This window comes from Labeo rohita, chromosome 7 (assembly GCF_022985175.1).
Source record: "Labeo rohita strain BAU-BD-2019 chromosome 7, IGBB_LRoh.1.0, whole genome shotgun sequence".
NCBI lineage: Eukaryota > Metazoa > Chordata > Actinopteri > Cypriniformes > Cyprinidae > Labeo > Labeo rohita.
This window is the reverse complement of record NC_066875.1, coordinates 32,196,492-32,219,127: the sequence shown is the minus strand read 5'-3', so window position 1 is coordinate 32,219,127 and position 22,636 is coordinate 32,196,492. Positions and strand designations below refer to the sequence as shown.

Here is a 22,636-nt window from a genome sequence, read left to right as displayed (position 1 = left end):
ATGCACTGAGGGGCATTCTGAGCTGGCTCGATTCCTAGAAGCGTTAACAGTTTGGTGACTCTTAAATGTTTTGATTTCATTTGAATTTGAAGAGGAGGATATGACGGCTTGCTGAGTCAAACACGTTTGACTCGGTGTGTATAAGCAAGAGAGATAGAAAGAAAAAGAAAGGGAGCATTTGGGTTTAGCATCGTCAGCCAGTCCATTAGGGGTACCAGAGATATCTCGAGAGAGCCGCTCTTTCTTTAACCCAAAAAAAGTGCTTGAGTTGCATGTCTAGACTATTTTGGTTGTGTGCTCTATCTGCTGAATGCATTTGGTCTCTCAGCCCTATCAATGTTTCATACACCAAACCACATTTTATGGATTGTCATAAGTCATCCATCTAGCTGTGAATTTGTATGTCTTCCAAAGAAACAAATGTTTCGGAGATTTATGTGAAATTACACAGTACTCCCTACTGCGGTAGAGTCATTTCGAAACCGCATGACATTTATGAATTTAGGTGCAACTCACCATGATAAAATAACTTCAGGTAATAAAAGCGTAAGAAAAATGTTGAGTAAGACCAGTTTAGATAGCAAACCTAAAATTGTAGACGAAGTTGGTACGGTCCACCGTGTAAAAGCCCATTGTGCACATGACTCAGGGCTCTCATTTCTCATTTGTTCAATTGTGGAGTAGACCGAACAGATACTGGTTACCTAGGAGACAAGCTAGGAGATGGTAAGGACAGACGCTGAGCTTACGTCTGTACAAATAAGAAGAGAGTACAGCCTGACACAGAAGTCTAAGAACCTCTCTCTGGTTCTTCCTCATTATAGATGAAACACGTTTTTATGTTTACACAAGTTCTTCATGGCTTGGATTCTGTTAGCAGGGTGTAGTTGGTCAATGAATACCAGGTGAACAAAGCAACATTCTAACTTTGAATTTCTATCAGCACACAATAATAGAGGGAATAAATCAATACTAGTAGAAAGAGGATGGAAAAGACTGTACCACCCGTGGTTGGAAAATATCCTTTTGATAACCAACTCCTGACTTAAGAGCACAACTGCTCATTAGAAGTATTAAATCGCATTTGATGCCAGTCTGCCGTAACTTTACTAGAGATTTCATGGATGCCTGAGCTCAGCTCTGGCCCTTGCTGCTGATCTGCTTCTAATCCCCTGTAATTTCCTTTGAGTGCTACACTGTGAATTATTCTCCTCAATCTGAATGACTATCTAACTTTGGGAGTCACAGAAAACCAAAAACCTTGTATGTCACCTACTTGGCTACACTATTTTTAAACTTTTAAACCCTTTTTAGATAAAAGCAACAACAAAAAAACAAACAACAATTTACATGTTGGTATACTTACATTTAAGGTGTTTAAAAAGAACTTGTTTTCAGGATAACAGTGCTGACAACTTTTGAATTTTAAGTTTAAAGGTTATAAAAAGTACATTTTTGTATTTTATATTTTAAAGGTTTTTTAGTAACCAACTATAAATAAAAGTACAGACAGGAAAGTTGATTTGAACAGTTTTACATGGCTCTTGTGAACAGTCACATGACCCATTTGAAAAATTGATGTGTGTGTGCATGTGTATATATATACACTACCAGTCAAAAGTTTTTGAACAGTAAGATTTTTAAGTTTCTTCTGCTCACCAAGGCTGCATTTATTTGATCCAAAATACAGCAAAAGCAGTAATATTCTGAAATATTTTTACTATTTAAAATAACTGCTTTCTACTTGAATATATTTTAAAATGTAATTTATTCCTGTGCAAAGCAAAATTTTCAACATCATTACTCAAAGATCAGCATTTATCTGAAATAAAAAGCTTTTGTAACATTATATTGGTGAAATTATAGAAATTAATACTTTTATTTAGCACGGATTCTTTAAATTAATCAAAAGTGATGATAAAAGCATTTATAATGTTACACAACATTTCTATTTCAGATAAATGCTGTTGCTCTGAACTTTCTATGCATCAAAGAAACCTGAAAAAAAATCTACTCAGTTGTTTTCAACATAATAATAATAATTATAATCATTGTTTTTTTTTTTTTTTTAGCAGCAAATCAGAATTTTAGAATGATTTCTGAAGGATCATGTGACTGGAGTAATGATGCTAAATATTTAGCTTTGAAATCACAGGTATAAATTACATTTTAAAATATATTCAAATAGAAAATGGTTATTTTAAATAGTAAAAAAAAAATCAAAGATTTACTGTTTTTGCTGTACTCTGGATCAAATAAATGCAGGCTTGGTAAGCAGAAAAGACATCTTTAAATATATATATATATATATATATTGTTTTGTCTCATTTAAACTATACATGTAAACATTTAACTAGTCACATTTATGACCAGTAACCTTTTTGTATAATTACCTGAAATTCAAAAACAATTTGTATAATTAACTGATTTGTTAAAATAAGTTACATTAAATTACAGTAAAAAGAAACATGCATTCATTCTTGGATTATCATTTGTTGTTGCTTGCCCGTAAAACAACATTTTTTTTACTCATTTTATTTACCAAATGAGTAATTCTGACTGTAGTTTCCCATTGCTTACAATTGTGACTATGAATAAAACGTACTGTTTCCTGCCAGTCCTCAGGGTGAAGAGAGTACCTCTAGTTTCATGTGTGAGTGTGTTAGAGGTGTGGCTCCAGTGAATGGTTGGAGGAGGGTCGAGTGTCTCAGTCTCAGCGGTAGATCCATGAGCGAAGAAATCAACGGCTGAATTTTATACAGTTAACCGGGACTGAGAGGAACCATGCTGGAATACAAATCCAAAGGCTCATTTACGACTCACATCAGCTGGCAGTCTCTTCGGAGAGAGATGTAATGGCTTTAAGCGCTTTAGTGGTAAGTTGCGCATATAAACAATAAGTTAAAGGGGGCAGTGGGTTGAGCAAGAGGTGCGATCGAGGATTCAGTATTGTTCATGGAAGATGTGGAGCTGAGCACGTTTAGCTGTTGAATGCTGTGTGGGTAGTCACCTGTTGCAAAACACCGCTTTTTAATATAAGTCAGTTTATTTTCGTTTTAGTGCTTTGTTACTAAGGTGTACTAGGATCCGGATTGTATATATCGTGTGTTTGTAGTGGAGTGGAGGGTGGGTGAGTGAGTTGGGGGTGGGTAGGTGGGTGGAAATGGGCTCAAATAAACAAGGTGGTGCTGGATTGTGCGTATGGGCTCTCACACAGTCACCGCAAAGTAAAACTCGACATCTGCAAGTATGTGTGAGGGAGAATAAACGTTAGAAGTAGGGTGAACTATGCAAAAATAGAACTCTGATAAAAGCTGTGCTGCCACCCTCTTGACTGTAAATGCATTGAATAATTTTGTAATTGCGTTCATTTTTAATCTTTTGCCTGTGCAAAAGTGATCAAGTGAGGCAAAAGCCATCAGAAGCGTTCTAAACAATTAAAATGCTCTAAAAGTTATTTCATCCAGTATTAAGATGAAGTGAATATAACAGACCCTCATAATCATATTTATCACTTCCATACTGAAGCTTGATCACATCCACGATGTCAGGAAAATGAAAGCAACCATTACATTTGGTTGGCTACTGATTTTTAAAGAGCATTTGCTCTTGAAAAGTCTCAGTGTTGCAGAAGCTGTTATATAACATGACTTTCCTTTGTTTTAGTGTCTAAGATACTTTAATCAGGAGTAATGCATTCATTAACATTAATGACTGATAATCATTTTAATTGTGAGTGGAATCTGAAAACTGATAACATCCTCTTTACAGTTGGCTGGACTTTTAACTTTGTTTGTGCTTTGGACCCTGTGACTTTGGAGTGTAGTATAAGGGAGGTTTGATAATGATTAACACTTGAGATAACAATTTAATTGAAAATAGTGATCAAAACATAGTTTTTTCTACAAAATACAATTTTGGTTACTGATTGATAAAGTAATCAAAACTGAGGGAAACCTTATAATATTTTCAATCAAAGACTGATGACTGAGTGTTGCTACAAAACAGGTAAAAAAAAAACTATAGTTCGTCACAGTGGTTGGTTGAATGAAGAGAGCACATGAAAGCAAACCTTTGTTGTTTACTTAAACTCTGCTCTGTTTAGAACTGCATCAGCCTTTTGGATCAAAGACTATGATGACTAGACAATGAATACCTTGTATGTCCTATCAAAGAACCGTTTGAAGTTTATATTATTTAGTAAAGATACTGTGAGTTCTTCTGTTTGGAGTCAGTTGGGTGTCAACAAATAATAAGCACTCTCCATTTGGCTTATTACTCTGTTAGAGGAAGACTGTTCTCACCATGTCACACCTCAGGACAGGAACAGATCTGAGAACATGAGCACCAGGTTGTTGCTGCTTGTGCCCATGTGCAATATCTGTTGTCTGTACTTGTAGATGACCTTCAGGAGTTTCAGTGGAAGTTATTGATATAGATGCGTTTATTGAACTCATTGCCCTAGGAACTTCAGTATGGAAGTTGTAAAAAAAAAAAACAGACCAAAGTTGTACTGCCGTGTTCCAGTTAGTATAATAAAAGTGTTAGGGGAAAGATGGTAGACAGCTTGTAAAGTTTATTACATATGTCAGAGATCTTTTTGAAGTAAAAGATAACAAATTGGACCTCTGTATCTACTACTTCTCTATATGGTCTAGTTTACGACATAATGCATCACATTTGTGCTGACAATGAGAAGACAATTACCTGACTCTTCATGAAGAGTCTGTTAAGAATGAAAGATTTAGCTGTATGTTTAGATTTGTTCACACTGCAAAAAAGTTACATCACATTTTTAATTAATAGAAATCCTCAGGTTGAGAGGTCATTAATCGCCCTTTTATGTCATCATCCTTTGATATTATGCGGTAATTAAATCTGATTAAAATTTGATGATTGAATTACAAATAAAATCAGATCATTTCAACATGTTCACTGGCAAACATTCTCCATGTAAGGGAAGGTTTCATAGAGCCATGTGTATGTACATGTGGTGGCTGTAGCTGTAGTTTATGTAAGTGTAAGCAGCATGTTTTATTTTTATCTCAAGCTTTAATCATTTAGAAGTGCCTGACTTCCAGTTCTGACTCTTGAGTCTTAGCAGGAGCACAGGGCAGTTCTGTCTGCAGGCTACATGTGTGTTTGTGTACAACTTGTACTTGTAACGGATGTCAGTACACACATTTACGTGGAAATTTGTTGCATCTGTCCACATTTTAGGCTGTGTTATAGATGAATACATGTTTAGTTGTATGTTTTTTACCTTAGGCATTTTAATGGTCTAAATTGTTTTAATTTTATGGTTTACTTAAAGAGTTAGTTCACCCAAAAATGAAAATTTTGTCTTTAATTACTCACCCTCATGTCATTCCAAACCCATAAGACCTTCGTTTGACTTCAGAACACAAATTACGATTTTTTGGTTTTGATGAAACCTGAGAGTTTTGACCCTTCATAGACAGCAAGGGCCCTACCATGTTCAAGGTCCAGAAGGGTACCAAGAACGTCGACAACTGTAATTTTCTGAAGCTATGAGAATACATTTTGTTGAGCAAAAAAAACTAAAATACCAACTTTATTAAAAAATTATTCTCCTCTGTGTCACCCTAGTGCCATTTTGGACTGTACCACGACGTATGCGCGTGCTTTCCTTTGAATGCAAACAAGATGCACATACTTTTCTGGACCTTATACATGGTAGGACCTTGGCTGTCTATGGAGGGTCAGAGAGCTATCAGGTTTCATCAAAAATATCTTAATTTGTGTTGCAAGAACAAATGTCTTAAGGGTTTGGAATAACATGAGGGTGAGTAATTAATGACAGAATTTTCATTTTTAGGTGAATTATCCCTTTAATACAAAATAGTCACCTGAGCCATCTGACGGTTTATTCACTGGCAGTCTATTTGGAAATGGAATTAACTGCTGATTTAATTTTCTCCAAAAGAAAACAACATAAATAAATAGTACAAATATGACAAATAAATAGTAATTGAGAACATGAGAATAAGCAGTATGGGATTTAGTAATTTTATCTGTGTTTTGTTTGAGACTACAGAGATTACACAGCCTTCCTGTTTTCAGGACATACCACCCTTAAAAGCTGATCAGGCCAAAAGGGAGGAGTTGTTGCATTTCCAAATTCTGTTTGGATAATATCATGCAGAGGAGGACATGAGATTCGGCCTCTTTCCCAGAAAAATACTAAAGCATGTACTGTGAATGTAGGGATCAGTCCCTTCTGAACTGAGAAATATCTATTTATCTTCTGTCATTTTTATTACTTGTCTTTAATTCAGACAGCAGTGAGTGTCTGTAACTGATGGTTGTTGCGAAATTTTCTTATTATTCCTTCTCAGGGAAGCTGCATCATTCAGTGTGTTAGTTTCTATCTGATCATGTGACTAAATGTGCACTGTTGTTCCCTCTGCAGATTCCAGACAGTCTAATTGGAGTTTGCTACGTAGATAGTTCCTAAAAGGAGGAATGTGTTCGCCCACAAGGATCTGATATCTGTTCACCTTTGACCTCTTTGAGGACATAATTGAAATATGGCAAGGTCTCGGTGACCTTAAGTATCCCTGAAAGAATCAACGGCATGGTGTAAACGTAACATTTGAATACCAAAGATACCTGGAATATAACCATCTTCAACTGCAAAGCAGTAACCATGGCAACCAAATGTAAAGTCCAATGGAAAGTATCCATGGAAACCACAAACTCTGTCTGGCTCTTGTTCGGGACCATATGGATTTTTTTGGCTGGAGCTTTACAAGCAACCTTGGCGAGTGAAGATGATGTCACAGCACGCATCAGTTTCACATACAGTGAGTGCATGAATTAATTATTCATTATTCAACAGATGCTTTCTTATCCAAAGCAATTTATAATTTACTTACTAATATAATAATCCCACCTAGAGCTAGGTTAGATTAAATCCCACTGGTGCTTGTTCAGTGGTTATTTCAATTTTGGCTTGGGTAATAGGATGGCTCATTGCATCAATTAATAGCACACATGTAAACTCCTGCTGACTTTTTGACCACTGATACAGTACTATAGTATCATGATACAGTGATAGTATCAGGTGGTAATTCCATTATGTTTTCACCAAGGCTGCATTTATTTGATCAGAAATACAGTAAAATAGATATATTGTTAAATATTTCAATTTAAAATAAATGTAAAATAAATGTAATGTATTCCTGTGATGCTAAATCTGAATTTTCAGCAGTCATTACTCCATTTTTTAGTGTCACATGACCATTCAGAAATCATTCTAATCTGTTGATTTTGTTGGAAATGTTTCTTTTTATTATCAGTGTTGAAAACAGTTTTGCTGCTTAATATTTCTTGTGGAAATATATTACCGGGGTAGTGCCAGAAATGTCTAAAAAAAAAAACCATTATGTGTCATTATGATCAAAAAGTAGTAATGAGCACTGTATTTTGTAGAAGAAGCTCTGCTGGCCTAGATTCCCTCAGACTCCCACTCATCTGAAATAATTTAGCTCAATTTTAGGGCTACTTGAATTGCCATGATGTTTCTTATTCCCGAAAGACCTATTATGAGGCTGTTCCAAATGTTGCATTCACTTACTTAGCCAAACACACAGGAGGGTTTAATCCTTGATTGTAAACATTTACAAGAGCTATTAGAACCATTTACAAAGCCTGGCTGGTGTACTGTATCAAAATAAGAGCCGTACTCATTAATCATTTGAGGTTGAAAATGCAATTGTAATGGTTGTACTTAAAACAAAATGGCTTGTAAAGGTTTTATATGAGTAAACACTGATGCTAGTGACCTCTGTGCCTTGCCAGGAAAACCTTCTGGACATGGAAACCGATGTAATTTTAAAGGGTTTGTTTGTGTGCCAGGGTTTTGTAGTTTTGAAGGTGCATTCCATGTGAGGAGGATGAATTGTAAATGTACTGTAAGAATTTGGCTTGTACGTTGTGTGAAAACTAAAGCCTTTTCAGATAGCATGCATTTTTGTTCTTTTTATGATATTTTTGACTGTGTGTGTTCAGATGCAGAAGGACGTTCTGTGAGAGAGTTCTCTGTGGATGGTGTGTATAACTATTCAACGCTTTTGCTGAGCCCAGATGAAAACAAGATCTACGTGGGAGCCCGGGAGAACATATTCTCTCTCAGCCTGGACAACATCAGCATGACGTATCTACAGAAAACAGTGAGTGCGTGCGAGGATGTTTGTAGTAGTGTGTAGGAGTGCATTTTGATGTTACTCAGCATTGTTTTGCATCTTTTCCAGCTCACATGGAGCACTCCAGAAAGGAAGAGGAAAGAGTGTATCTTTAAGGGAAAGGACCCACAGGTATGTGTGTGTTGAGGTGATTGTTCTATCATGACAACTCTCGGAGAGATTGGCATGGTAATGTACATGACAATGTTAATGTATTTGGTCTTGGCGGAATAGATCTTGCTACTGCCAATATATCCACAACATGCTGCTTTGTGCATGTAAGAAATACTGCTGCTGCAAATATAATATACATGGAACAACCCCCATGTAGCATATGTGAATCACCCCACAGCAGATCTATACAGGTGGAGCTGGGGAAGGTGGAGGGTTTCTGGAGCACACTGCAAACTGCTATAGCAAGCACTAGTCATATATTTGAGTGTTGAGCAGCGAGCTCATTGGCTACCGATACAGGAGAAACCAATCAGCTGTGCCATGTGATAATTACGTCATTAGGTCAGATTGAGTTAGACCTATCAGATTGCGCCATCTAGAGTTTCATGCCAGAACTGTGTATTTATGTGTTTCAGACTGATTGTTTCAACTACATCAAGATTTTACTGCGTCTGAACAGCACACACCTGTATGTGTGTGGAACGTATGCCTTCAGTCCCATCTGTGCTTACATTGTGAGACATCTCTTTTTCTCTTTATGATGTTCAATGAAAACATTTTAAATGCTTAGAAATTTACTTTTTGTATTCATGTTGGCTTCATATAGTTTTAAGAAACTTTGGTAATTTTTTACCATTAAGTAAAAAGTATATTGCATTTTTCTTAAAATTTTAATAAGCAGTTTTGTTTTAAAAAAAAAAATCTATATAATAATACAAAATGACAGTCTGCTTAAAGGAATAGTTCACTTCAAGAACAAAGATTTACAATTTACTCACTCCCTTGTCATCCAAGATGTTAATTACTTTCATTTTCAGTTGTAAAGAAATTGTTTTTTGAGGAAAACATTTCAGGAATGTTCTCTATATAGTAGACTTCTATGGTGCTCACAAGTTTGAACGTTCGAAATGCCGCTTCAAAGGGCTCTAAACAATCCCACTCGAAGAAGAATGGCGAAACAATCGGTTATTTTCTAAAAAATGTATACACTTTTTATCCACAAATGCTCGCTTTGTCTAGCTCTGTGATGTGATTGCGTACTTTGTGCACTCCAGTTCAATACAGTTAGGGTATGTCAAAAACTCCCATCTCATTTTCTCCTTCCAACTTCAAAATCATCCTATCACTGCAGAAGTACTGACCCAGTGTTCACAAAGTGAACATGCAAAGAAAGTCAAATGCCCTTTACAAAAAAATGGTAAAACAGCAATGTAGGAGGATTTTGAAGATGGAGGAGAAAATGAGATGGGAGTTTTGAAGCTGCATTTGAAGCTGCACTGAAACTGCATTTTGGAAGTTCAGACTCACGGGCACTTCCATTCTGGAAGTGAACTTATCTTTTAATAATAATTGTTAAATGTATTTAAGTCGTTGCATATTTAAAATACATTTTTAAATGTTCAAAATACTATCATATCATTGACCCATTTGTTTAAAGGAGAAGTCCACTTCCAAAACAAAGATTCACATATAATGTACTCACCCCCTTGTGATCCAAGATGTTCATGTCTGTCTTTCTTCAGTCAGAAAGAAATTGTTTTTTGAGGAAAACATTTCAGCATTTTTCTCCATATAATGGACTGATATGGTGCCCCGATTTTGAACTTCCAAAATGCAGTTTAAATGCGGCTTCAAACGATCCCAAATGCGTTTGTAAAACAATCCCAACTGAGGAAGAAGGGTCTTATCTAGCAAAACGATTGGTTATTTTCATTAAAAAAATACAATTTAAATACTTTTTAATCTCAAACGCTCGTCTTGTCTTGCTCTCCCTGAACTCTGTGTATTCTGGCTCAAGACAGTTAGGGTATGTCGATAAACTCTGATCGTATTTCAAAAGTCATTTCAAAATCATCCTATACATGCAGAAGTGCCGACCCAGTCTTTGCAAAGTGAACATACAAAGGAGATCAAACACCCTTAACAAAAAAGGAAAAACAGCGATATAGGATGATTTTGAAGTTGAGGGAGAACATGAGATGGGAGTTTTTCGACATACCCTAAATGTCACGAACCAGAACCAAAACAGTCCAGGCAGAGTGAGACAAGACAAGCGTTTGGCATTAAAAAGTACATAAATTATATTATTTTTATGAAAATAACTGATCGGTGCGCTGGATAAGACCCTTCTTTCTCGGCTGGGATCGTTTACAACCGCATCTAGGATCGTTTGAAGCTGCATTTAAACCTCATTTTGGAAGTTCAAAATCGGGGCACCATATCAGTCCATTATATGGAGAAAAATGCTGAAATGTTTTTCTCAAAAAACATAATTTTCTTACGACTGAAGAAAGAAAGACATGAAAATCGTGGATGACAAGGGAGTGAGTAAATTATTTGTAAACTGTTGTTCTGGAAGTGGACTTCTCCTTTAAGTGTGTCCGGTGTCAACTGTTTCTCTGTGTTTTTCTGGAAATTTTGTAGAACATTTCAAGTTTCTCTCTGGAAAGAGATGAAAACGGGGTACACGTTATGGAGGACGGACGTGGACGCTGTCCATTTAATCCAGAATACAGATCTACAGCTATTACAGTGGGTGAGTATGCTCATGCAAAAACAATGCAATCATTTTGTTTGAACTTCATATATAAACATCAGTAGATTTGATGAACGTGGCCATTTAGTGTTTATAAGCACTTTTATGTTTTGTTGTGTTACAGATGGGGAACTGTACACTGCTACTGTCAGTAACTTCCAGGGAAATGAACCCACCATATATAGGAGTCTAGGGTCGGGCACCCCTCTCAAAACGGAGAACTCTCTCAACTGGCTCCAGGGTAAATATAATACAAACACACACACTTCCTCACAAGGGACTTCTTAGGAGATAAATATCTAAAAATAAATGCCAACTTTGGTGATTACAGAACCCGGCTTTCTCACGCATGTTGAAAACAAATTATTACTGACTGATACGGAGGTTTAAGAAACGGTTTCGTTTTCAGGAATATGTTTTTTGAAAGTGTTTATATTTCTGTTTGTGTGCTGTGGTCCGTTAGACCCAGCGTTTGTAGGTTCTGCACATATTACGGGTTCAGACAGTGAGAGAAGTGATGATCAGATCTACTTTTTCTTCAGCGAGATGGGGAAGGAGTTTGACTTCTTTGATAACACCATAGTGTCCAGGATTGCACGTGTGTGTAAGGTAAGATGGATTGTTTAAGCAGTTCACACACTGTTGATAAAGTCAGCATAAACCTGAGAAAGAGCACGTACTGATACACACATACACAAATGCCAATATTTCCAGTGTCACTGTGCACTTAGCATGTTCTTGTCTTCTAATGATTCCTCTGTTTACTCTAAAGGTCAACATAAAAATTAGTGCACATTATATTATAAAGTCTTAATAGTTTTTTATTAAAGTGTAAAGACTTACTCTGAAATAATATTTGTGACCCTGGACCACAAAACCAGTCATAAGGGTCAGTTTTTTAAAATTGAGGTTTATACAACATCTGAAAGGTCAATACATACACTTTCCATTGATGTATAGGACAGTGTTTGGCTGATATACAACTATTTGAAAATCTGGAATCTGAGGGTGCAAAAAATAAAAAATAAAATAATCAAAATATTGAGAAAAAAATTGCCTTTAAAGTTGTCTAAATTAAGTTATTAGCAATGCATATTACTAATCAAAAATTAAGTTTTTATATATTTACGGTAGGAAATTTACTAAATATCTTCACAGAACATGATCTTCAATTTTGACCCATACAATGTATTGTTGGCTATTGCTACAAATATGCCCGTGCGACGTATGACTGGTTTTGTGGTCCAGGGTCACATTTTTGTCACCTGTTGGACAATGTTAACCAATCATTAAATAGCACTTTTTTAGAAAACTCATATTTAAGTCTAACTTCATTCTCCGTTTTAAGAGAATACTTTTGAAAATTACAACAGTGCCAGAGACAGCAGATATAAAGGCATTGTCTTAGGGGTAATTCTCCACTGACAAGATGGGCTTTTTATAAAATTTGGCCCTATATTCAGTAGAAAGGCAAAAAAATTTTTGTTAGAAATCTGTGTTCTGTGACTAAAGAAAGTCATGTAGGGAAGTTTCAGCACCCATAATGTACTGGGCTCAATTCGACTGTCCGTGGTCTTGGGGTACAAAAATGCAGAAGTGTGGTCTGTCTTTTTAAGAAACACCCTGGAGCTGTCAAAAAGCTGCAGACTTTAGGTGACCAGTAAACCTGGAGATCTGGTTGTATGAGGTATAATGGAGAAAGAGTACACATTTTTCATTTACATATAATAATGCCATTGTAGGACTTCAAAGCTGGTTAAAAGCTTTGAGCTTGTCCTTTAATTTCAAGTCATTGAGTGTAACAGATGAGACCAGGACAAATTAAAAAACATTTTTAGTTAATTGTCACAATTTTAGACACTTTGAAGCCAGGTTGTCTGGTCACCCTAGTTTCATATTGACTTAAAAAGCTGATGAACAAGTTGAATCACTGGAGACTATGAACTCTGCCCTCCCTATTAATGCTCACATAAAGTGTTACTTTCCCATCCACTGATGCTCTGTGAAACCCATGGGAGTACTGGGAAAATACCATGTTTAATTTTAGACATGTATTATGGTATTACAATATAATTATTTGAGATAGCTTGGAAAATTATATAAATAATATAGGTTTATAATATAACAATTATTCAGTACCACATTATTTTGAGTTTTTATTTTTTTATTTTTTATTTTTTTCCATTATTTTGGTCCAGATGCTCTGAAACTAAAACTGGAATTCTGATGCCCCCTAGTGGTCTTTTAGAGTATTATAAATAAATGAGACTATATATGTTGGTTTGAAGGTGTTACAAGAGTAGTTTACCCAAAAATTATGTCGTTACAAACCCGTAAGGCCTTTCTTCAACTTCAGAACACAAATTAAGATATTTTTGGTCAAATCTGAGAGGTTATACAGGTTTGGAACGATGGAACGATGTAATTAATGACAGAATTTTCATTTTTGGGTGAACTATCGCTTTAATCATTCTTTTGTATGTGTATGACCTCAGGAGGATCAAGGTGGGGAGCGAGTCCTGCAGAAGAAATGGACCACATTTCTGAAAGCTCAGCTCTTGTGTTCGCTACCGGATGATGGCTTTCCTTTCAACATCATACAGGATGTATATGTGCTTCCAGCCCAACACAAGAAAAACACACTCCTCTATGCAGTCTTCACTTCACAGTGGTGAGCAAAAAATGTTGAGGTGCAAGGGAAGATAAGCTTGAAGAGAGGGTTTTCATTAAAGGAGAAGTCCACTTCCAGAACAACAATTCACATATAATGTAAACACCCCCTTGTCATCCAAGATGTTCATGTCTTTGTTTCTTCAGTCGTAAAGAAATTGTGTTTTTTGAGGAAAACATTTCAGGATTTTGTCCATTATATGATACACTATCTGTAAATTGTTGTTCTGGAAGTGGACTTCTCCTTTAACAAGTCATACTAGAAACTGAATGTAAAACTAAATGTTAATGTAAACTATTTCTAATTTGTTGCTATATGTTTTGTAGGAGTAAAGGTCTAGCAGGCAGTTCAGCAGTGTGTGTGTTCAGCATGGAACAGGTAGAAAAAGCATTTAATGGCCGTTACAAAGAAGTGAACCGAGAGACACAACAGTGGTACACACACACTCACTCTGTACCTGAACCACGACCTGGAATGGTAAGATGACACACATTGTTTCATATGCACTTTACCAGTTCTATATAAGCTGAGGATCTTTAAGCTTCTTTGAAGATTTTCTTGAAGATTGTTTTTTTGTTTCCCTTCTACAGTGTATAACTAATGCTTCAAGGCAGCTGGGAATAGACTCATCCCTTGATATGCCAGATAAGGTACTGAACTTTGTGAAAGACCACTTCCTGATGGACAGTCCTGTCAAAAGTCAGCCTGTGCTCTTCACACACTCTGTGCACTACACACAAATCGCTGTGCACCATGTGCAAGGCCTCCACGGAGCTTACGATGTGATGTTCATCGGCACAGGTATGTAGGATTTTTTTTTGGAGTGTCTGTGATTTAATTTCTGTTCTAAATAGCTGTTAACGTTATGCCCTGTGATTTGACAGATGATGGACGTTTGCAAAAAGCTGTGAATGTAGCAGGTATAATGCACATCATTGAGGAGATCCAGCTGTTCCCAGAGAAACAACCTGTACAAAACATAGAGCTGGATTCAGCTAAGGTGTGTGTGTGTTTATGCGGTAACACTTTACAAAGTACCATTAGCTAATGCATTAAAAATCATGAACTAACAATGAACAGCACTTTTACAGCGTTTATTAAAGGATTAGTTCACTTCCAGAATAAATATTTCCTGATAATTAATTCACCCCCACATCATCCAGGATGTTTATGTCTTTCTTTCTCAAGTCAAAAAGAAATGAAGGTTTTTAAGGAAAACATTCCAGGATTTTTCTCCATATGGTGGACTTCAATGGGTCCAGATTGCAGTTTCAGTGCAGCTTCAAAGGGCTCTACACGATCCCAGTTGAGGAATAAGTGTCTAATCTAGCGAATCGATCAGTCATTTTCTTAGAAAAAATAAAAATGTATATACTTTTTAACCACGGAGGCTCGTTTTGTACTAGCATGTTGGAAAGGTCACGCGTGACGTAGGCAGCGGTACCAACCCAGTGTTTACAAAGTGAACATGCAAAGAAACTCAGACAGCGTTTACAAAAAGAGAAAATGAGATGCTGTTTTTTGCCCTACCCTACCCTTTTGAACCAAAGTACACAGACGAAGAACTAAGCATGCATGACCTTTCCAACATAATTACATAATGCGTGAAGTTGCAGACGTGCATTGCAGAGCTTTTTTTTTTTTTTTTTAGAAAATGTCTGATCATTTCGCTAGATAACACCCTTATTCCTCAGCTGGAATCACGTAGAACCCTTTGAAGCGGACCTAAAACTCATATTTGGACCTTCAACCTGTTGGCCTCCGTTTCAGTTCATTATATAGAGAAAAATCCTGGAATGTTTTCCTTAAAAACCTTAATTTCTTTGCAACTGAAGAAAGAAAGACATTTTGAATGACATGGGGGTGAGTAAATTATCAGGATTTTTTTTTTCTGGAAGTGAACTAATCCTTTAATTTTGGTTAATGTTAATTTTTACATATACTAATACATTTATATTTATGAGTGGGTGTATAAAATGTAACTATTGAACGGTTGTGCTGCCTTTGTTTTTTGTAGAATCTGAGATACATTTTTTTTCGATGAATAGAAAGTTGAAAATAACAGCATACATTTGAAACAGAAATCTTATGTGGCATTGTAAAATGTTACTTTGGATCATTTTAAATCATTCTTGCTTAATAAAATTCATTTCTTTAAAAAAAAACATTAAACAATGTATTGACCCCAAACTTGAATAGTAGTGTATATGAACAAACATTTGCACATTTTACTTGCCTTTGTGCTCCACAAAGCATTCATTTCACTCTCTTACTTTGAACCCTCTCTCTCAACAAACAGGGTTTGTTATTTGTGTCGTCACACTCTGGTATTGTGCAGCTGCCAGTAGCAAACTGCAGTTTCCATAACAACTGTGGCGAGTGTGTTTTGGCCAGAGACCCATACTGTGCCTGGACAGGCACACACTGTACTGACGTCACACGTATCCCGCCACAAAAGTAAGTCTTCTTTCTTTCCCTTTTCCAAAGCATCTGTTGCATTAATCATTTTCAGTACCAATACCAATCTGTACCTTTCTATGCTTATTTCAGCCAATGGCAGCAGGATATTGAAAAGGCAGACACTTTAAAATGTAACAGCACAATGTTTAGTGTGGACTCTGAGAGCTCAGGTAACCCTGCAAATCCTAACATACACAAGCGTCTATCATCCATTCGAACATGTCATAACCCCCATCTCTCTTACTCTCTTTCTAGTGCTACCACGTTCTTTCTCAAGTTCCCAAGAATCTGAATGCGAACTCGTTATCATCCCAGCTAATACTCTTCGCCTGCTACCCTGCAATCTTCGCTCCAACCATGCTCATAGGCAATGGTCATACAAGCCAGATGTAGGTCACTTCCTGTTCCCAAGCACAGATGGTGGGTTGGTAGTCAGTGGCAGAGCAGGCAGCGATGAGGTCTTCTCGTGTTGGTCAGAAGAACATGGCTTCAGGCAACTCCTGGCTAATTACTGTGTGAAGGCAGAGCCTTTTTCTGAGTCTACAACCAATACTGGGCGGATGGATACGCATCTTATAATCCAAAGTATTTCATCGGACGTTTTGTCCAGTGAAACGGCCCGCTCCGCTCAAATGCGCATAAAGACGTACGGCACAGAGCTGGCAGTAGTGTGTGTGCTGTTAGCTGTTTGTGTGCTTTCGTTTGGGCTCTCTGTAGCATATCGACACAGGGGCCGGATGAAGGAGGTACTGAGAGGAGGAGAACAAACTGGAGGAGCCCAAAAAAGCACAGTCAGGCCTGGGGAGAGTTTACCCCTCAATGCTGGTGCGCTTCCAACCTCCCCATCCGACCACAAGAGCTACCAGACGTTGGAGGAAAGCTGTGGTTATATAATTGCTTCATCAGAGACAAGCACGCAGAACAACTCCAAAGAAGCACAGACGCTCGCCCAAACACCACAGAATGGCTTTAAAGAGAGCCATGTGGAAGTCAGTGACATTTGCCCTCGGCCACGAGTACGACTGGGCTCTGAGATCAGAGACTCTGTGGTATAAAATACTGAGTTTGTATAATTTACACATAAACAATCTAACATTCTTAATGTTCACTTGGTACATTCAATGGGCAGCTTTCTTGAAGACTAAGCATACTGAGCCCTGAGCACAAAAGAATTGATGGTACATGCTCAGTGTGCGTATTGCCAAATTGTAGTTGTTTAAGACAATGCCCTCAAATCTGCTCCCACATCTCCTTCACTCTTCAGTGTTAAACTTTAAAGTGATAGTTTGTGTTAATATGAGAAAGAGTGCTGATACATTAGAGAGCGAAACAACAATCCAAGGAAGAGTGGACCAGATGGATTAACAGGAGAGAGATGGGCACTGAGCCTTGTGTTGTATGACTGGTACTGGTGCTATTATCACTGCCAAGACAAAGAGTAATGATGCCTCACTCAAGGTGAGAAGACTGTTCTATATGTCTGTTTGTATTCCTTTGCTATTTTTGTGCAAAGGTTCAATGCGGTACTTTAATTTTAAAATTTGACTATGAAACCCATAGCCCATACTCTGCAGATTCTCATTATACCAGCATTAAACACCAGGCAGTTCAGGCCAGATAGCTTGTTGGTGTTACTTTCTCAACAGTTTAGAATTCTGCTGTTATTTCTATTTATTCCCCTTTTTTGTTTCTATTTTTGGTAATCGTTTAATTTCTTAGTGCTTTTTGGGACATAGTATGTTTGTGTTTTCTCTTCTGTTCATGTTAGTAAAGTGCCTGGTGTTAGAGGAGTAGTTCACTTCCAGAACAAAAATTCACAGATAATTTACTTACTCACCCCTTGTCATCCATGTTCACGTCTGTCTTTCTTCAGTCGATAAGGAATTATGTTTGTTGAGGAAAACATTTCAGGAATTATCTCCACATAGTGGACTTCAATGGTGCCCCCAAGCTTGAACTTCCAAAATGTAGTTTAAATGCAGCTTCAAAGGGCTTTAAACGATCCCAGCCACGGAAGAAGGGTTTTATCTAGCAAAATGATCGATCATTTTCTAAACAAATTTCTGTACTTTTCACCTCAAACGCTTGTCTTGTCTAGCTCTGTTTTTTCCAGTTCAAGACAGTTAGGGTATGTCAAAAAACTCCCTTCTCATTTTCTCCTCCGACTTCAAAATTGTCCTACATTGCTGCAGAAGTACCGACCCAGTGTTTACAGTGTGAACATGCAAAGATCATCAAACAGCAGGTAAAACAGCAATGTTGAAAAAGTTTTGAAGGTGAAGAAGAAAACGAGAGTTTTTCGACATACGCTAGCTGTATTGACCCGAATTACACAGACTACACATGCACATCTCAGAGACGAGACAAGATGAGCATTTAAGGTTAAAAAGTATATAAATTGTCAATTTGTTTCGAAAATGACCGATCATTTCGCTAGATAAGACCCTTCTTTCTCGGCTGGGATCGTTTTGAGCCATTTGAAGCTGCATTTAAACTGCATTTTGAAAGTTTAAACTTGGGGGCACCTTTAAAGTCCAATATATGGAGATAGTTCCCGAAATCTTTTCCTCAATGAACAATTTTTTTACGACTAAAGAAAGGGAGAAATGAACATCTTGGATGACAAAGGGGTGAGTAAATTATCTGTCGATGTTTGTTCCGGAAGTGAACTAATCCTTCAAATAATGGTATAATGTGTACCGGAAATATTAAATGTGGAGTAATTATGAAAAAAAAAAATTGCTTTTAGGTAAAATGTAGCAAGCTTGTTTCTCGTTAAGAAACTTTGTTTCTTAATACCCTTGAATGTACATTTGAAGAGTTATATGAAAATGTAAAGCACAAACTTGAGATAGTTTTGCCTCACAGGTTGGTGTTTATTGTGTTACAGAATATAGTTGGAGTCTAAACAAGCAGAAGCAAGATAATGATACTGTATAATAATACAATATAATAATATTACAGTATAAACTCTATGCTTGGCATTTGGTAAAGAGTGAGATAAAAGGAGTGTCTTAACAGTGAGAAAAGTGGGAAAAGCCTAAAAATGTGTGTAAATTTACAATCTGTTTTAGGGTGATAAAAGAAAATGTAGAAGAACATAACAGGTTACGTTCATTTATAGTTATCCAGACTTCAAATGCACCCTCTCTCACACAAACACACCCATGCACTAACGTTGCTATTATAGACATCCGTTCCACTTGGAAAAATCTTTTTAATCCACATTAACCGTGACATGTTTGATGTTGTTTAATCATGTGTTACATTCCACTGTGTTTTCAGCTTGTGTGTTTTGAATGGAAAATGTAAAGTAGATTGTGATCTTTTATACTTTTACACTGTTTTACTGTTGTTTTACATTGTACATTCACGCACTTTATTTTTTCTACCAGTATTTGTAAGCTGTAAAATGAGGTAGGCCACTGTCAAAATCCTGGTTTAATATTGTAGTCAAGGTTTGTACATTAATGAAGAGATAAAAATAGGTCTGAAAGAGTGTCTCCACTGTCTGACATGCAAAATAAAATTTTGCATAAACTCAAACTGTCACAGTCTGAGTATGTCTTTCATAAAAATGTGAACAAAATTATTAGAAACAGACCTTTTTTTTTCATTTTTAATTTATGAGTTCACATAAATTCACAACCTGTGGATTGGTTTTTACAAAGGTTTAAAATACTGTACAATAATGTGTAAAATCACCTAATCTTCAGTCATGGCCTTTACACTGAATATTTTCAACATCAACATGAGAAAAGATGGCTAAGAATTTAATCATAACAAATGTTAATGCAATAATAAGGCCTAATATGAAACATTTCTCTCTAACAACACAAAAGGCAATTAAGGAATATGTGCAAATGGTCATTTTGCTTTTATTAAATGCTAAGTGAAATATTCTGCTGTAATGGCATCTCTGACAGCTCTGCCTGCTGGATGGTCCTGAGTGAAGGGGTCGATATCATCAGGTGGAAGATCATATTCATTTGGCACCCGCTCCTTCCTTATTGTGGCTATGTTGTGGAGGATAACACATGCACCTACAATCTGAGATGCCCGCTCTGGTGACACTCTTAAGTCACGAAGACAGTTAAACCGTGCCTTTAAAATGGCAAAAGTCGTGTCTATCTTCAGTCTGGTTTGACTAAGGGCCATGTTAAAGTCATGTTGTGGTTTTGTCTCCGGACCAGGGTAGGGAGTCATCAAAAAGCTCTGGCATGCGTAAGTTTGGTCTCCCACCAACAGACCATCAAACAGCCCTGTCAATGAACAGAAACAAGAAAAGTGTGTCACAATGTCACAATCTATTCTAGTAAACTGTTGCCTGCAGTTCCCATTTTATCATACCTTCTTGAAAGCGCTGACATAAGAACGACTTCTCGAAAATTTGGGTGTCGTGCATAGAACCAGGCCATCTGGCATCCAGACTAGTGACCATACACTGATGGTCACAAGTCATCTGTAATAAACATACAGTAGGTGAAATACTATAGTTTACATATAGGGAAATACAGTTGGGGTCAAAAGCTTACATACACCTTGCGGAATCTGCAAAATGTTAATTATTTTACCAAAATAAGGGGGCAAAATGCATGTTATTTTTTATGTAGTACTGACCTGAATAGAATATTTCACATAAAAGACGTTTACATAGAGTCAGCAAGAGAAAATAATAGTTGTATTTATAAAAATGACCCTGTTCAAAAGTTTACATACACTTGATTCTTAATACAGTGTTGTTACCTGAATGATCCACAGCTGTGTTTTTTCTGTTTAGCGATGGTTGTTCATGAGTCCCTTGTTTATCCTGAACAGTTGAACTGCCCACTGTTCATCAGAAAAATCCTACAGGTTCCATAAATTCTTTGGTTTTTCAGCATTGTTTTCAGCAATAACTGTATGATTTTGAGATCCATCTTTTCACAATGAGGACAACTGAGGGACTCATATGCAACTATTACAGAAGGCTCACTGATGCTCCAGAAGGAAACACAATGCATTAAGAGCTGGGGGTGAAAACTTTTGTCTTCTGAGAAACATGTACGTATCTTCTGTAGCTTCTGAAGGGGAGTATTAAATAATAAAAAAGATATTTTGACAAAATATGAAAAACGTACGCATTTTCACTCTGTTTGAAAGTTTTCACCCCTGGCTCTTAATGCATTGTTTTACCTTCTGAAGCATCAGTGAGTGTTTGAACCTTCTGTAATAGCTGCACATGAGTCTCTCAGTTGTCCTCATTGTGAAAAGACGGATCTTAAAATCATACAGTCATTGTTGGAAAGAGTACAAATACACAAAAATGCTGAAAAACAAAGAATTTGTGGGACCTGATGGATTTTTCTGAAGAAAAGCAGGCAGTTTAACTGTTCAGGACAAACAAGAGACTCATGAACCACTCTCAAAAACAAAACAAAAAAAACAGCTGTGGATCATTCAGGTAACACCACAGTGTTAAGTATCAAGCATATGTAAACTTTTGAATGGGGTAATTTTTATAAACTATTAATAAATTATTTTCTCTTGTGAACTACATGTAAACATCTTTTATGTGAAATGTCTTATTTAGGTCAGTACTAAATAAAGCATACCATGCATTTTTTTATGATCCCTCTTATTTTGGTAAAATAATTAACATTTTGCAGATTCTGCAAGGTGTAAACTTTAGATTTGAACTGTATATGCATATTACTCAAATGCAATATACCTACCTGAACATTGATGCTATGAGTAGCTTTTCTGTTAAGATAATCAGCCTCAATTTGTTTTGTTGGTGTAGAGATTGGAATGTGTGTGCAGTCTATTGCTCCAATAACTCTTGGGAATCCTTTCAAAAGATCAAACATCTGTTTAGAGACTTTTAACATCGATCATTACTGATGGTGCATTAGTGTATTAATCCATCTTACCAGCTATTTTAGAGAAGCCCTCTTTTATGGCCACAGTGGGTAAATGTCCAGGGAACACAATGAACGTGTTTATGTATCTCTGGAGTGCGATAACCACCCTACGAATTGTTCGGCACACTGTGTTTTTGCTGAGCTTCTCGGCATCGCCCACCTCATACAGGTATGTGCCACTTGCAAAAAAGCGCAGAGCAATACAAATCATTTGCGGGACAGTGGTCGCGTGGCTTCGCCGCGTCGGGTTTTTAATGTGGGGCTCAAGAAGACGACAAAGATATAACATTCCCTCCGATGAAAATCTGTATCTCTCATACAAGTGCTCATCAGAAAATGCCAGTGGGTTTTGTTTATCTCTAATAACTCTTTCCCTGTGTAAAGCCCTTTGTACAATTTGGGCTCCGATGTCTACAGGATTCTCCAAATACGGCGAAGCCATTTTGCTACTACGCCTGCTATGGACTTAGTTACGTAACTTTGCTCACAGCTGATTGGTCCAATAACTGTTTACCGATGATAAACGATAGAGGTGTAGAACAGAACCTGTCCCGGAGCAGGTTTGGTTCTGTTTCAAAGAAGCTGTAGTCTGAGTAATGCTTTAGTGAATGAATCGTTTAAGAGTCGGATTTTTGTTGGTCTGTTGGTTTCACTACAAACCAGATTTGTAAGGTTTAATAGAATA

General features: G+C 36.9%; 2 protein-coding genes across 2 annotated transcripts; one reads left to right on the top strand and one right to left on the bottom strand.

Moving 5' to 3' along the window:
• Positions 1-2,675: 2,675 nt before the first annotated feature.
• sema4bb (sema domain, immunoglobulin domain (Ig), transmembrane domain (TM) and short cytoplasmic domain, (semaphorin) 4Bb) lies at positions 2,676-19,594 on the top strand. Its single transcript, XM_051114693.1, has 15 exons — positions 2,676-2,876; positions 6,434-6,827; positions 8,035-8,195; positions 8,277-8,339; positions 8,798-8,896; positions 10,806-10,917; positions 11,042-11,158; positions 11,381-11,526; positions 13,413-13,588; positions 13,915-14,065; positions 14,179-14,389; positions 14,473-14,588; positions 15,888-16,045; positions 16,139-16,218; positions 16,304-19,594. The coding sequence occupies exons 2-15, from the start codon at positions 6,671-6,673 to the stop codon at positions 17,101-17,103; spliced, it is 2,547 nt and encodes an 848-aa protein (XP_050970650.1). The 5' UTR covers positions 2,676-2,876; positions 6,434-6,670; the 3' UTR covers positions 17,104-19,594.
• A 136-nt stretch (positions 19,595-19,730) lies between these two features.
• On the bottom strand, positions 19,731-22,412 carry harbi2 (harbinger transposase derived 2). The gene is made up of 4 exons (XM_051114694.1): positions 21,961-22,412; positions 21,763-21,878; positions 20,399-20,510; positions 19,731-20,310 (listed from the first exon to the last, which is right to left on the bottom strand). The coding sequence occupies exons 1-4, from the start codon at positions 22,391-22,393 to the stop codon at positions 19,937-19,939; spliced, it is 1,035 nt and encodes a 344-aa protein (XP_050970651.1). The 5' UTR covers positions 22,394-22,412; the 3' UTR covers positions 19,731-19,936.
• Between the last annotated feature and the right edge of the window lie 224 nt (positions 22,413-22,636).